The following is a 17,637-nucleotide window of genomic DNA, read 5'->3' as shown; positions in this document are numbered from 1 at the left end:
ACAGAGAAGACCAGGCAAATAAATTGTACAATATTTGTAAATGTTGTGTCGCAAATTTGATGATTAATGTACGAAGCGTCGAGTGGGCGGCCCGGGGGACAGATCGTGTGGAATACGGTTAAGGCGCGGCCCTTACTAACCATTTTAAAATATAAGGCTGCACGCGTTTCAGAATAACACTTTTGTCAACTTATCATCAACAAGCTATTCGAGTACTTTGCTGCGATAAGTCGTCGAGTTTAAAATCTATATATTATTAATACGTGAAGCAAAAACTTTGTACCCCTTTTTACGAAATTTGCGCGGACGGAGGAGTATGAAATTTCCCACATTTATAGAGAACATAGAGAAGTAGTGTATGATGCTAATATTTTTTTAAAAATTATGCTTTGAAAATACATCAAATCAATAAAGAAAACATTACACACACTACCATGTATTTGACACAACAAATACATATAAATATACTGTGTCAATTGTGAAACTTTTGTTATTGCTTAAAGTCTGTGGTCAAATTGAGATAAGATTAATATTGTTTGTCTTTAATATTATTTATTTACAGTGTAGTTTTGGCGAAATCTGTATTATTATAGAAATATAATAGTGCCTGACAATAGAAGCATAAGAGTGTTTAAGCTTTTAATTTCAATTAATTATAGTCGAATTTCGAGGATCACTAGTTTACAATTAACGCGTGTAATAGTGATAAGTCACGGCTCATGAACACGAAATCGTTTAATCTTGTATTATCATTCCCATTATGTCACGTTAATAGCGCGTTTTTAGTTAATTATTACAAGTTCCGTGTAAATGAAACGAAGAAAGTCGTTTCAAAGTATAGTTAGTGATGGTTTAGAACGCGAAAAGCCTCGCGTGCGAAACACCTGGCGTGTACCTAATCAACTTGATCGATGCAAACTCACAAATATTGCTCATTTCAATGAACGTTAAATCAGCCATTATGCTTTAAAAGGTTTCTTACTTTCGTTCTACCCGAATCCATACATTCTCGATACGCAGAAATTCGTGTTCCTTTATTAACACGAACTCTAAAAATTGTTGAATGCCGATAGATTATAGCAAATTACCTCATACGACTCAATAACTCGAATAATTCGAAGAAATATAAAATACTAGCGACCCGTCCTCGCTTTGCTTCGGAAACTGTAATTTATTATTGATTTCTCCACTATTCAATGGATGTTATTATACATATAAACCTTCCTCTTCAATCACTCTATCTATTAAAAAACCGCATCAAAATCTGTTGCGTAGTTTTAAAGATTTAAGCATACATAAGGACAGACAGATATAGGGAGAGAGAAAGCGACTTTGTTCTATACTATGTAGTGATGAAGACAAAAAAATTAATGATTCTACAATATCGTCATTACAGCGCTAATATTAGTTTATGGCCAAATATTAGCAGTGTTTGTATGAATAGTTCACGTCAAACCTACATATTATTATAGATTGTATAAGTTTAATTGTATTTTCTTAAAATTTATTTTGCGGACTGATTGATGGCTTTTTATTTAATCATACCTCTTGGTTCATCAAATAGAATAATCGATTAGAATATAAAAGGGCTTTCATGAAAGATTCTGCTCTTTGAAGTTGATTGGCAGAACGATCGTTTTGTTTATTAATTGCTCGTCTCTTAGGTGCTCTTTATTCTCTCACTTAAATACGAGATTTGATTTCCGAATATCAGTATTACTTAGTAGACAAGTAGATAAAGTATGAAAACTGTGATCCTAATCTGTCCGTGATTTTAATCTACTTGGGGGTTTAATTAAGGACTGAACTACACAGGACCTGTTTCATCGGAATCGGCATCATAATCATACGGCTTCAAATCATAATGGTAGGCAGCGGCATGGCTCTCCCCCTGGCATTGCTGACGTCCATGAGTGACGGTGACCACTTACCATCAGGTGGGCCGTATGCTCGTCTGCTAACACGGGCAATAAAAAAAACCGTTGATCCGGGGTGAAATTTTGTTTTTAATTGCCTAGACGGGTGAACAAACTCACTTCTCAACTGAGGTTGAGTAGTGACCGGAGCCCATAGGCATCACAAAGTGAATACCGCCACCCTCCTTGAGACATGAGGTCTAAATCACAGTTGTATAGTATAATGGCTGTTCTAATCTTCCCCCTGGAACGCATTACTGTTTCACGGCGGAAGTCAAATGTGTATGTCACTTTATTACATTTTAATTGTGACTAGTGGTCCCCCGGTAGTCGAAATTCGACTATAATTAATTGAAATTATAAGTTTGTACACTATTATGATTCTATTGTCAAAGACTAATACTTCTATAATCACAGATTCCGCCAAGACTACACTTTAGACAAATATTAATAAATACAAACAATTTTTAACCTGTGCTCAATTTGACCACAGACTATAAGCAATAAGAAAATTTTGACAATAAACAAATAGTATGCATGCGTGTGTGTGTCAAATATATGGTAGTGTGTGTAATGTTTTTTTTCATTAGTTTAATGTATTTTTTACGCATAATTCAAAAAATATATTAGCATTCTGCACTCCTTCCTTACATTCTCTATGAGTGTGGGAAATTTCATACTCCTCCATCCGCGCAATTTTCGTAAAAAGGGGTAAAAAGTTTTTGCTTCACGTATTAATATATAGATTACGTCCAGGATCGGAAATATTAAAACGTAAATAAAATAAAAAAATCTACACTTGATGCACAATTTACTCTCCGCAAGAAAATGCATGAAATATTATTAGTACGTAAAACGTAAGAAAGACGGGTTTTTCACTAACGTTTTCAGTATATAAGTACACAGAGTGCTCTGTTTAAATTGCTTGTACTTAGTTGTGAGAAATACTTATCTTATACTTAAAACCTCGGCTTCATATCAGTCATGTTGTAGCGAGATATGTATTTCAGTTTTTAGTGAAAATAGCTAACACGCAACCAATCGCAAATTTTCTCCCCGATATTCAAACAAACATACAGAAAAAGTTTAGAAATCAATGACTTGTCGTCAAAAATCTAAGCTCTAACATGAAATATTTTTCGTAAACATCTTTACTACTGTATTATACTTGGTAAAATCCAAAAAAAATATGCTGTTTTTGTAAAGAGAATGTAATACGCTTTGAAGTTTTATTATGAGGCATGAATAGAAAGGTCTAGTAGGTACACAACGGCTACGGAGCCGCTATCTGCTACAGGTACTATATAAAATTAAACAAGGCTGTACATTAACGCCCACGGCTGAGCATTATTCAAAGAGGTAAGTTAAAGAAAATCCGTTTGTGGATTAAAGCATTCGCTTTAGTTACACGAACGAATTAATTCGTCGGTATTTTTGCTGTCGAAGTCGGTGACCCTGTCTTAGCCGTTTTTGCGACGAAGTATTGCCCTTCTACAAATAGTCACCGAAATTTCCCATTAAAAGTGCTCTCGATAAATTTTAGTCGTTCATAAAAGCGTGTTTCAAAATGAAAAATATATCTCTGGATTGAGCGTTTTCGTTTAGAATGAATGAAAATGTAATCTTGATTTTGGGCCTGCACAGAAAGACGAAAAGGCTTTATTATAAGATAAGTGGCTTCTGACAAAACGCTCTTGATCATTGATCTCATTGATTTTATGATCAGACGATTCTTTATTTAGAAGATATGAGTATTGCATCGTCCGTCACAACATACATTTGAACTCTACAACAAGGAGATTTAACTTAGAACTGTTTAAGTGTTACGAATAGAACATATACAAGGCCAAAACGATATATCTAGAACCGATAAAATATAACTTTCACGAAGACTGATTTCGATTGAGAATCGAACTCTAACAGTGATACTATTGCGTTAAGGGTAAGTTGTGAGCCGGCATAAGTCGGTATTTTCCGATATACTTCTGCAGCGAGGAACCCTTCGCGGTCTAAAGGGCGGCACGTTGTTCTAATGCAACTCGAACTTGACGTCATGTCTAAAAAAAGACAGCTTTCACGCTCTATTATCTACGAGCCCCGCTTATAATTTTACATCAAGTCGGTTATGAGCTTGGCCGCCCGTCTGTGGTAATAAAAACAAACTCCTTACCACATTCACGTGATGTATTACGTATTTTTGTGTTAACGTAATTAGGTAAGCATTTAAAGTGTTGATTTCTACATTGGCTCTCGCTATTGCTTGAGTAAAAATGAACAAATTCTATTATAGAACTTTCAATGGAAGCGAAAGTTTCAAAGAAATTCCAGACTGTGTTGTATAGATTATTTTTTTACTGGTGGTAGGACCTCTTGTGAGTTCGCACGGGTATGTACCATCACCCCGCCTATTTCTGTCGTGAAGCAGCAATGCGTTTCGGTTCGAAGGGTGGGGTAGCCGTGGTAACTATACTGAGACCTTAGAACTTATATCTCAAGGTGGGTGGTGCATTTACGTTGTAGATATCTATGGGCTCCAGTGACTACTTAACACCAGGTGGGCTGTGAGCTCGTCCACCCATCTAAGCAATATAAAAAAGAAAATGTTTTGTTTTAAATCAATCAATTTACGTTTTACAAGTATGTTGCCTTGACACTACAATTTTTGCGGCATTTTTTAATGGCTATCCTGAATAGAATTCCGCAAACACAGGACACTGGTACGTTGGCGAACGTCTTACAATATATTCAATGTTGTGTGGAAAATGATTCAATAAAACTCGAGTGGTTCTATTCTTCTAAACGGTACATTTAATAAAAAAATCTAAATATGTATTTGGCTCTGTTATTAAGGAACCGCTTAGGCTCCAGAGTTCGTACAGTTACAGCTGCAGAATACGAACCCTGAAAGGACGGGCATACACGAAAAGGCTAATGCGCGTTTTCAGTTAGAAACGATTGGCCTTACCTATAATATATTCAGAAGGCACTTACCAAAGAAATTCTGAATAACTACACGCCACACATCTACGTGCTCCCAGTGCTACATACTTTAATATGAAAATGCCCCTAAACGCTTAGAATAAAGATGTTGATAGATTGGCGCATAAAGTTTTTTTTATTTTTTTTATTGCTTAGATGGGTGGACGAGCTCACAGCCCACCTGGTGTTAAGAGGTTACTGGAGTCCATAGACATCTACAACGTAAATGCGCTACCCACCTTGAGATATAAGTTCTAAAATCTCAGTATTAGTTACAACGGCTGCCCCACCCTTTAGACCGAAACGCATTACTGCTTCACGGCAGAAATAGGCAGGGTAGTCAGTATAAAGTTTTTCGATTTTAGTAATATTTTCTTTGAATTTGTTTACTGACCACATCGCATTAAAATTCAGCATCACATAGTTAAAACCCAAGACATATTGTGATTTACTTTAGCACCATTATTTGACAGACCTATAAAGCTTTGAATCAATATTAAAACAGTATCCTAATTGATAAAAAAAAACATCTTCTGTTTGTTGAAAAAAATTTAATTAATGTGAATGAATTTAAAGTTGAGCGCATTATCGAATATTTTTTAGCTCACCAAAATTAGCACATTCATTGTTATTTTATTATACAACTAGACGCATTCTGGGTTAGTTCAAACATTGGCACTAAAGACCATCACTATTGCATATTAAGTTTATAATTGCTTGTATTGCATTAAGCAATTTATTACTCTTTTCAGGAATTACAGTTATTAGGTACAGTCTTTCTAAATTATTTATCATAACCTAATCCAAGCAAAATTTTGACATTTGATGTAAAAATTATATTGGACCCATATAATTAATTTCCTCGGCATTATCAAAAGTGAAATACTTAAAATACATCCCAGTTTCGTTTCATTTCAGATACTGACTAAAATCTAAATAAAACTTAAAAAAATGTCTGAATGATTTTAGAGTATTACTTTGAAAATAATTATTTAACTTACCACACAAAAATAGGTCGTATTCATCAGAAAATTAGGATAGTCTTAGTAATTACAATAATTACAAATACGAAACTTCGGAAATTGTGACTTGATATTTTTGATACAAAAATTTAGAATTATTGCTAGAAGTTTCAAGTGGAACGGTTCGGCCTCGCCGAGGAGTCCTCAACTTACGGCTCATTATTATTATTATTATTATTTTTTTTCTTTAATGGATGAACGAGCTCACAACCCACCTGGTGTTAAATGGTTACTAGGGCCCATAGACATCTACAACGTAAATGCGCCATCCACCTTGATATATAAGTTCTAAGGTCCCAAGTATAGTTACAACGTCTGCTCCACCCTTCAATAATTTTAATGCGATTTTTATGTCAAACTAATACTCACTTTTGCAATCGTATACTTGTTCCAGATTCGGCGGCTCTTCAGCCCACACGAGGTAATCGAAGGCTTCTTTGCATATGTTGGCGAGTGCAAATCCCCTGATAGGTGGGACCCCATTTTTTGTGAATTCGGTAAGCAGGGCCGATAGTTCGAAGTTCGCCTAAAATCACAAATCTTATTATTACGCATAGTTCATATTGATTTACCTGCCAGCTCTGATAACATTTTGAGTCTGCTCTACAAAACGAGACCTCATCGACTAAGATGAGACAGGCAGCTCTATAAGAAAAGAAAAGAAAAAATTGACCAGTTTAAACAAACCTTACGAGTTTTGTTATTCGAAACATAATAATATGTTGCTTCTCGTTACACGCAGCCCTATTGAGTTTGTCTTATGAATTATCAGTGTGATCAGTTGATAGTTTAAAATTCATGGAAGTGGCACAGAGTAAAAAAAAGAAAACTTTAAAATAAGGGAACAAATAGCTGTCTTATTGCTTAGAATGAACTGTATCAGGCAACAGAATAGAAATTCATTTTTACATTAAAAAACGTAGTGGTAACTACAGTAAATATGTCAGTTTTTAGTTCGCAGATTTCAGTTTGTAAGTCAGTGTGTGAACGAATAGCAATTGGTTTAGAAAGTTCTCGAAAATTTAGGTGAATTCCTATAATGTTAACGTTTTATTCAATTTGAATTCAAATAAAATGTTAATACCAAACCACTCAAAAACTTAAAAAATATTTCAATAACTTAAACGTGATCTAGCACTTAAAGAAATAGGCAAAACTTACAGCCGTATTTTTTTTTATTTTTTTTTATTGCTTAGTTGGGTGGACGAGCTCACAGCCCACCTGGTGTTAAGTGGTTACTGGAGCCCATAGACATTTACAACGTAAATGCGTCACCCACCTTGAGATATAAGTTCTAAGATCTCAGTATAGTTACAACGGTTGCCCTACCCTTCAAACCGAAACGCATTACTGCTTCACGGCAGAAATAGGCAGGGCGGTGGTACTTATCCGTGCGGACTCACAAGAGGTCCTACAACCAGTAATCGTATCATTTGTTCCTGTTTAAAAAGTTCTGCTTAAGACACGAATAAAATAAACAAAATACGGTGTAATAACACGCTAATTAGTTAATAATAATGCTGTAGCGATGCACCAATTGTCATTAATAGTCTATCAGTTGCTAGAAGTTACTTAAGTTAATATTACCTTACAAATTTTTTTTTTATTGCTTAGATGGGTGGACGAGCTCACAGCCCACCTGGTATTAAGTGGTAACCGAAGCCCATAGACATTTACAGCGTAAATGCCGCCACCCACTTTGAGATATGAGTTTTAAGGTCTCAGTATAGTTACAACGGCTGCCACACCATTCAAACCGAAACCCATTAGTGCTTCACGGCAGAAATAGGCGGGGTGGCGGTACCTACCCGTGCGGACTTAAGAGGTCCCACCACCAGTAAAAAATATTTTGGTTCTACTGTTAATTTGTAAGAAGACTGAAATAAATAAATATATAGTCATAAAATTTAAATTTTACGACGATTGTGTACATGCGACGAGGTTTTCATTTCATTTAATAAATGTTTCTAAATAAAAACTTTTACACGAACTCTACAATTGAATCGTAGAGTTCTTAAATTGTCAAAACTAATTTATTATTCGAATCACGTTTCATTTTTAAAGCACGTTTCAATAAGTAAGCATTTTACATTTCCTTCGTCCTTTATTCTGAATACAATATCCTTATCCACACGGTAAAACGGGATGTAATCCAACTATACAGAAGAGCTGACTACGGAACAATACACATCCTCAGACGGTATTTTGTAAATAAAAACCACAATAAAATATAATGCGTTGAATTCTAATGGAACTTTGTTATTTAGGTTAATATTGAGGTCATTTTAATATCTTGATCGCTAATGAGCCGGTCCCATTAAAAACTTTAGTTTCACTGTGGTGTTCACTTTTTGACTTTCGAGCTCTTCATTAGTACATCTCTTGAATGCACAACACGTCAGCGACGTCTTTAAATTACGCTGACTAAGCCAAGTGAGGGCCGCGCCTCATTGTCATGCCGTTAACTCGTCTCATTACTGTCTCATATGAATTATAGTGTTATAGTGTTTCACTAGCTAGAGTATTATTCTTCGAGGCTCATTGGATATTATTAACGTTAACAGCTTTTTTTTTTGTTCCTACCTAAGCTGAGAGCCTTGAGATGCTATATCAGCGTCGCATTAACTAGTAGGTGAGCTCACAGGGCTCATACCTGACGACGTTGCTAACACGAACCCTGGCAAGAGCCGTGCTTCGCGGAATCTACCACCGGATCGGAAACGCGACCCACTGAGAAGATCCGGCGAGAAACTCAGTGGGCTGTGTCTGAGGGTTAATTTACTCGACGACCGCAAATCTAGTTATCATATTGATGCATACTCGTATTATTGTCATTAGGTATGATTTGGGAAATCTTTAAAAAAACTTTTTAAGCATAATCTTTCGTAATATCGTCTAAATATGCTATGAATACATACTGAAGATAATCTGCGCGGAACACCATGAAAATAAAATTAATTAAGTTTTATCTTCATAAATTAGGGTCCACAAAGACGGAGATCAACTAGGGTGACTTTTGTTAAATCAAAGCAAACTGAATATTCATCTATATTTTAAGATTTTGACTTAATTTGATGGAATGTTCGAGAAACGATTGTTAATTAGAATTAAATTTGAATTTACTTTTTACTTTTTTTTTAAACAATCAGCTTCGATATCTGATCGTCGCTTTGGAGATACACATAAAAAGAGATACAAAAAAACCATAAAAATATCTGTATGAGTGTTTAAGGATCTTAAAAATAAAAAAGAAATGTGGTGTCGTGGGACACCGGATAGGAACGAATCTCCTTATTACAAAAATATTAATTTTAAGTTCTATTCGAGGTATACAGAAAATAATTATTCGGGTATACATTTTGACCCTTTTGAAATTTGACTTTTGAATTTGGTATACTTATTAAAGACCGATGACAATTCAATATTTAAAAATAAAAATTTTGAATTTTTTTGTTGAGAAAATTGAATTTCGACTAAAAAAAAAAAATTTTAGATTAAAAAACTAACGCTTCTATTTTTTTGTTGGATTTTCTATAGACGCGTATTTTGTTAGTTTTTTTATACTATTATTTAGTTATTTTTTAATACTATCTCTTTTGAATTAACGTATTAGTGAAGCACGATGTCGGTTCACTGTCAGTATCATTGATTGAGTAGTTTCTGCATGAAAGAGTAACAAAAATCTATCCATTCGCACAAACTTTTATGTTATTAGTCTATTGGATGCACCCATTAAAAGTTATGCCTGAGCCTGATTCGGATTTCAAAATTTTATACAAATAATGTCAATGCAATAACGTTCTCACCGCGTCGAGTGTTTATAAAGCGATTTTATTTGTCAGTTACAACTATTGTGAATGATAATACATCATTATACATTTTTGAGTACATATGGAAATAAAAATATCCCCGTGTTTTCATTTGAACCACGAGCGCAAGGTGAAGGTAATACTTATTATATTATACTAGCTGTACCCGTCCGCTTTACTGGGTATTTAAAATTAACATTATTATTTCTCACCTCCACAAAGATTCTCATCATTAACGCCCCCGCAACTGGTGTAGGAGTCCAACACTCATATAAATATTAGCCTATCCATTAAGTAAATGTATTTTGTATATGGATAAAAAGTTTCAAGTCAATCGGATGCATGATTCAGTAGTTATAACGGAACATCCGTAAAAACCACTATAGATTTTTAAATTAGTATAGATTACATTAATTATTTACCCTGAAGCGTAAAATTTTTTTTTTATGGAATACGACATTTCAGGGACAAATCGAACTTGAAATAATCGTAGTTCATTAATTCAAACTAAACAACTAATTTACTAACCCTAATTGATTTTTATTGCACTATATTCATAAATAATACCAAAACGTATTATGAAGAAAGCAAGCGAACGACGGAAAAAGCACATCTTTCTGGTTGGTTATTGGGGTGCTTTTATTATCGTTCGTACAAGGGTCATAATTTTGTTAACGTTCTCATCACATGATGCGATTTCATTTTATTACTTTTTATTACATGGGAGAGCAAAAACTTCGAAACGACGACTTATTACTTAGCTGGAATGTATTAATTAGATTAAATTGGTTTTGAAACATATGTGATGTATGTATAAGTATATGTCACGCACTTTTTTTAATTAATTGAAAATATGATAAACGATTAGACTTTTGCTGGTTTTATTATATATGACTTCCGAAGCATCAAATAGGTAGTTACTATGATTACAGAAGATTATTAGATAAATTACCAAACAAAAGTAATTAATCAGTACGTAAAATTGTAGTTAAAAACTGTGGCTATTAAATATCTGAGATTCGCGCTACATTGACTATGTAAATTAATAAAACTAGTACCTTTCTTTTTTTATTGCTTAGATGGGTGGACAAGCTCAGCGTGGCGTTAAGTGGTTATTGGAGTCCATAGACATCTACCACGTAAATGCGCTACTCACCTTGAGATATAAGTTCTAAGGTCTCAGTATAGTTACAATGGCCGCCCCGCCCTTCAAACCGAAACGCATTACTGCTTCACGGCAGAAATAGGCAGGGTGGTGGTACGGACTACAAGAGGTCCTACCACCAGTAATTAGGCAAATTATAATTTTGCGGGTTTGATTTTTATTACAAGATGTTGTTCCTTCACCGTAGAAGTCAATCGTAAACATTTGTTGAGTAGGTACGTATTATATTTCATTAGAAAAATTGGTACCCGCCTGAGATTCGAACACCGGTGCATGTCTCAACACAAATGCACCGGACGTCTTATCCTTTAGGCCACGACGACTTCAACTTATATGAAACATTTAAAATTATTATATACTGTACTTCTACTTTTTTATAATATTATTCATATATAAAATATCTTATTATTATGTTCATTTTAAGATCGAATCCATTATGTAGCAATGTTACGAGTTTACAAAAAAATCAATGGTTTTAAATTTAAAACTCGTAAATCTATATTAATGAAGAAAAAAACGTATGATAGTTTTGTTGGGCTAGTTTAGAAACTTCCATAATGATCGATGATCGATGGTGAAAATGATGGCACGAAGCTCTCTGTATACATCACTATCGATGTAATGTTGACCTTATTACCGAGTGCCCTTTATATTTGACATTTAATGACTTACAACAACCGAATATATAGGCCCTTTTCAGCGATCTTATTAGTGTCTAAAGATGACACCTTCATTGCATATTTAATGATCTCTCAACAAAAGCCCTCGTCACAATATCTTGTGTTGTAGCAGAAAGTTTTTTTGAACATGTTTATGATTATATAATGACTAACAAGAACTCAAAGACACTAAAGCGTGAATGCCAACTCTCACCTTGAGGTATGAGGTCGAGGTTTCAACTAGATTAGAATCGCGGCAATTGTACCCTTCAAGTCGGAACGCATGATTGCCCCGCGGCAGGGCTGTAGTGTGACCTGTGCGAACTTGTATGGGCTTAGAACACGCTTTTCCATCGGTACTCAGAATATATTGAGAGGCAGAGATTTATCAAGAAAAAAAAAGCACAGTATGCTAATGAAAAAGGATGGAAGATATCTCGAAGAATCTGAATCATAAATTTATCCTGACGACTATTACTTGGCAAACTCATTAACTTTAATTATAGTTGCACTAAAGAACAACTTTATCGTTTATAATGTTGAATGAAGTCACAAATTATTGAACAATAGATCCCATTGATGCCTTAAGAACTTATGCCTAATGCCTAATTACAGATTACTGTCGTTTTTTCCGTCTGATTGGCTTTAACCCCTTTGATGCATGAATATTAGTTACCTAAGAAACTATTCCCATTGGCCTTGTGACCTACAACTATTGTCTTCTTCATTAAATAATATAGTAACCTCTTGTGATATTATCTCTTGTATTGTATGCATTGCGTTTTATATATTATATGTATGTAGATATGAATTGACCGTTCTTTTTTCGTCGCAAATACAATAACAACATACAATATCCCTCAAACCTTTGACGTGTTTATTGTATGTCTATTTACGTGGATATGTCCGTCACTAGCAAAAATATATTGTCTAGTCTAATCTCGGACTCCGACATTGAAGCAGGTCGGGAAATCGTTAATTCAGGTGAAAAGGTTTTTGATAAAACAGAAATACTGTAGAATGACAACGTCACGTTTATGTAAAAGGAACATAGTATTCGAGTGGTTTGGCTTATTTCCAATACTTTTAAAAAAAAATCTAACATCGTATAAGAAATTTTATGTATAGGCGTAATGACGTTGCTTTCGAAGAATAAAATTATTACTGGGTTATAGTAGATAGAATCACTGCACACCTTTCATAATTTTGCCATTTCCTTCGACGAGACAATTACCCACATATTTAAATTTCTAATGCTCAACAAAGCATGCAACAGGACAAAGATAAAAGAGAAATAATAAGCAATACCTTACTAATTTTACATGGTTATCTACAGAAATAAGATGTTTCTATTAAGCATGATTTATGTTTGAAATCACAGAGCGCTTAAATCAAGGATATCTACTTAAACAATGAAGAGCGTGCTAGAAAAATTAAACTTGAATGTAGAGAGCGCGCGCGACGTGGCACTTTGCCAGCGAGGTTTCGTATGCTGTGCATAACTCACTCACTACGTCACAGCTCACACTCCACATTCGTTACGGCTTTATTCGGCTGGGTTCGCAGATGAATTGCTTGAAAAACAAAGAAGATAAAAAAGTAAGGATGTGAAAATGAGCACTATAGGATACGGTGCATAAGTAGTTTATTTTCACAAGCGGTGTGGCCTATGGCACTGAGGGGATCACTATCACAAATAAGCACTTACATGAGGCTCCGCTCTCACAGAAACTGGAGAATGAGTAGCCGACAGGGTGCCGATCTCGGTGTGTGCCATTTTATACTGTTAAAGTCTAGGGCACGTCACACGTTTGAAACATGTTGCGAAAACAATCTTTTCAACGATTGATATAGAAATGCTCCATAGCAAATGACCTGCGTGAACAAATGTAAAACGGTTTTCAATTTTTAACAAGACGGAAACAAAAAGGAAAAGACAAATAAGTTAAAAGCACCAAATAAAATAAAATTAAATAGCACACTTTCACATTTATATATTGATCGATAAGATAGATATTAATGATTGTTGTATTGTTCGTTAGGCGATATAAATTTTATAATTATTATATTTATTTATTATTTATATTTATTTATAAGTTTTTATTAAAATATATTATTTTAAACGACGGTTATTTTAAAAACGATATGTATTATAATACAAATTACATAATTGATCGCGACATGAACAGTGTGATGTTTATTAATCAACCTATAGTAGGAATGAAACAAAAGGAAAATATGCATATTTTTTTTCATCTAATTCGAACATAGTTGTGCGTAATAAAGTAATTTTGTTTTCATAATTACAACCATGAAATTAACAACTAATTTTCGTTATGTTTTTCATAATCCGCAATTTTTTTGATGACATATTAATTGTTGATTTATTTAATTTTTTATGAAGGAGGTATTACTGGTGACCTTTCGAGTTTCCCCAATACAGGAGGATGAGCACGGGCTCAGCCAGGAGGAGTGGGATTTGGTAACAGCTTCCGAGGGCCTGTGAAGGAGACCTAACAGCTCAAGGGCACCTGCTTCGCGGATACATCTACTACCGGATCGGAATCGCGACCCTCTAAGAAGATCCGGTGAGTAACTCAGCGGCCGTTTATTTATATTTCAAGCTGGAATGTCGGTTAATGATTACGTAATAATTTGACCGTTTTTTAATTCAAGCAGTTAATTCTATAATGTATCAATAACACGAATCTCTTTATTTGAATGCACTATTATATTTAATATTTATTAACTATACGTATACTTATAGAAACAGGCAAATAAAAAGACACAGCTTCATCAAATATGGCTTTTTGCCGATTTAATTACTGCGTCACTAATAAGGCGGTACGATATGAGTTTTCTCGTTTATTAATTGGCAGCCCGTAGACGAGGTCAATTTCATTAATACTACCATACTTCATTACTTTAAGCGACTAAAATATAATTTGAATAAATAATTAAGAGTTTAAATTCTTTTTGTTTTTCAAATACGCACATGGCATCATCAATGCTGCGATTGACACCAGCCAAGTCTATCGTTAAGTTAGTATTCATTTTGGAACCATTTAAATTGATCGAAGCGATGTATTTTCTTAATTGTTCTTGTTTCCGGCCTGTTAACATGATGGCGTTATAAAGCAACACCGTCAGTCATTACATTTTGATATCCCTCAGTAAGCTCGTCATAAAATTCGCCGCGGCCGCTCTGGAGTAAACTAATTTCTAACCTTTTTTTTTTCAAAACTGAAGCATCTGGGGAGCGGCATTGAGAACACTTTCGTTTACAATAAGGAATAACATACATACGTATGTATGTATTTTCGCGGTAATGTAGAACTTGTAACAATAGACGCACTTATTTGTATACCTAGTTGAATGAAATAAAAACGAAATTTTTGTTCCAAGTTTATATATAAACATATGCTTTGGAGATAAAGTAAACAAAGACACTGCAATGAGACAAAAAATTCGGTACAGATTAATGTGATATTTGTATAAATAAATACAGTAAGAGAAGAATAGAATCAACAATAATATGAAATCAATCAAAATTGTTGAAAACTCAATTTAAAACTGCATTCAAATCCCGTGTGCATTTAGATAATATCAGTGATACTGTATTCTATACGTTTATCATATTACTTTGCTTCAGTTATTTGTCTTAGAATTTAAGTCTATATCTAAAAGTCGAAGCTCATTAGGACTCTATGTTTATTAGCCAGCATTCATACACAGTGTAAATTTGTGACCCGAAACACTGCGGTATTTTTAATACGTTCGAGTAAAACGGGCCGAGCGCGTCGTACATTACCGTTTCTCGTATGGTTGATTTTGAGTTTTAGCAGTAATGATTTAGAGCTCTTCGTTCCGTGGCAGCATTAGTGAGATTAACTGATGAAATGGCATCGATAGCCGTCGGTTCGTGCCTCGATTGCGGCGTCGTGTAGGCCGCGAGAGGGAAATCGTCGTGGTTGATGTTTAACTTGCTTTACCCACTCGTTTCCGGATGAACGCGCGCGTTAACGTTAGATTGAATTTATAGTCTGAAGTAAATTATAAGGATTAGACAAGGTAGTTAGTTTTGCTAATCGTTTATAGTAATTCCTCTTGAATTATTTACTAACGGAGCTTCGGTAAATCGCAATGTTTAGATTTAATTATCAAAATTGTCGGATCGCTGTCGTGGTCTGAACACGCAGAGCTTTTATTCATAGGGTGGACAGAGGAAAAAGTAGTTACATTTGTTTTTCTGCCGTTTTAGCTTAGAGTTATCGTCTCTACGATTTTCTTTCAACTTGATGCTCCCACAATGCTAATTTTTAAAATAATTCTACTGCTCGTAATTTTTCATTCATGCAGTTGTACCTTCACTAATGTGGTGGTCGTAATGAAGGTTGGAATGGAAGTCAGCGACGCATTATTAAATACGGATTGTACCTTCTTAATAATTTAAAGCCCTTGTAAGTGAGGAATTTGCGAAAAAACCGATGGGATTTAGTAAATTTAAAAGGTTTGCTTAGAATAGAACAAAAAACGGGCAGTTTTAATGTTAATTAAGAGAAAAAAAAAATACCACCACGTTTTTTTTAAGAATTCCTAATGATCGCGCATGGATATGTTAATTAAGCTATTCAAGCTAATAATAAAGTAATATCAAAACTACAGTCTTTGAAATATTTTTTGATAGAATACTAATGTGTTAGCTAAATTTTGTTTTCATAGATCGCGGAACTGGTTTTGAGAACATTTAGATTTTCTTATTTATATTTTTAATGTAATTTTTATATCCCACCCTACTGGAACCCATAAATGCCACATCGACATACTTGGACCGGAGAGAGACAGGTCAGGGTTGCAATCTAAAATCTGTCCTACATCTTTGGCATGACGTATAATTATTGTAATACCGCACTGCTAGGGACGACCAACCTGTCTATGTCGACTACAAAGCAGTCATATATTCCATTGAAGTATGAGATAACAGTTATAAAATACAATTGAGACTTTGATCTTATGTTTCAAGATGGGTGATGAAGTTTACGTTGCACGTATGGACTCCGCCGTCAACTCCACATTAAAACCATCAGTACGGTAAGAATAAAAGCTATTTATTTCCCTAATATTTATAGCACGATTTAAAAAGCTTGACCCATATCTCTTCTATATATTTATCTATGTAACAGAATCTTTCAATGAATTTTACATCGGCTTCAAGACGTATGATTTATGTAAGAATTGGCTACAAAAAAATGGCGATACTAAATACATATTTTTTTTATTTTGATCTCCAGATATCTTGGTCACTTAAGAACTTTGTAAGGACTTTAAATTTTTTTCTGAAATATTAAGTTCAGTGTGTCCCAAAACGTTCATTTTCAAGATTTTCAATTTTTTTTATTTTTGCAATGTCATCCTAAATGTTGTTCCAGTATTTTTATAGCAGCAATTTTGTGGAATCTTCGATTTGCATTATAATTACAAAGATTTTTTGCGACTGAAAACTCGGTAACACATTTAAACCAATACAATACACATTGTTATTAAGGTTTTTTTACCAGATATATCTAAGTGTCCTTGTTAGCGCTTTGGTATAAATTACATCAATCATTTTTAAGACATTAAATAAGTGTCTATTCCCTAAATATTATTAAAAATCCGATAAATTATTCATAAACGTCAGTGACGTATTCACTCGATGAATTATAATCTATTATAAACAATGAGACTAAACCACGATTGAACCATGAAATAAATGTCAAGTCAAATCACATCACCTGATAAAAACAGAAGCATAAATGATTATATTTAATATATTTGTGTGTACGTAATAACGAACTCATTTGGCGAGACAAACGGCGCGGTTAATGACTTAAATTGAAATTCGGTACGCAAGGAAAAATCGATCGCACAATACAATGTACTTTCCTCGGTTTTAAATATCTTAAACTTATTATTTTTTATTTCATTTTCATAAAAGATAAAGATAAATTTTTGATAAAACATAACAGTCGTGACTGCATTGAAATAGTAGACACACAAATAGCTCTTTCGGAAAGTAGGTCATAATGTGTTTCACCCAATATTATC

General features: G+C 34.1%; 1 protein-coding gene across 5 annotated transcripts in view; it reads right to left on the bottom strand.

Moving 5' to 3' along the window:
* The window catches only part of LOC101739761 (pleckstrin homology domain-containing family G member 5), a 79,017-nt gene that overhangs the window by 23,976 nt on the left and 37,404 nt on the right, over positions 1–17,637 (bottom strand). For 3 of the 5 annotated variants that reach the window (XM_038012196.2, XM_038012189.2, XM_038012186.2), the window contains exon 5: positions 6,287–6,443. In XM_038012196.2, the coding sequence (XP_037868124.1) occupies positions 6,287–6,443 (157 nt within the window). Of the gene's footprint in view, positions 1–6,286; positions 6,444–13,258; positions 13,426–17,637 lie in introns of those variants that run through there. The other 2 variants (XM_062669789.1, XM_038012203.2) reach the window with 2 other exon arrangements.

This window comes from Bombyx mori, chromosome 1, assembly GCF_030269925.1.
Source record: "Bombyx mori chromosome 1, ASM3026992v2".
Classification (NCBI taxonomy): Eukaryota; Metazoa; Arthropoda; class Insecta; order Lepidoptera; family Bombycidae; genus Bombyx; species Bombyx mori.
The sequence above is the reverse complement of the archived record's forward strand: the minus strand, read 5'-3'. Positions and strand labels throughout refer to the sequence as shown.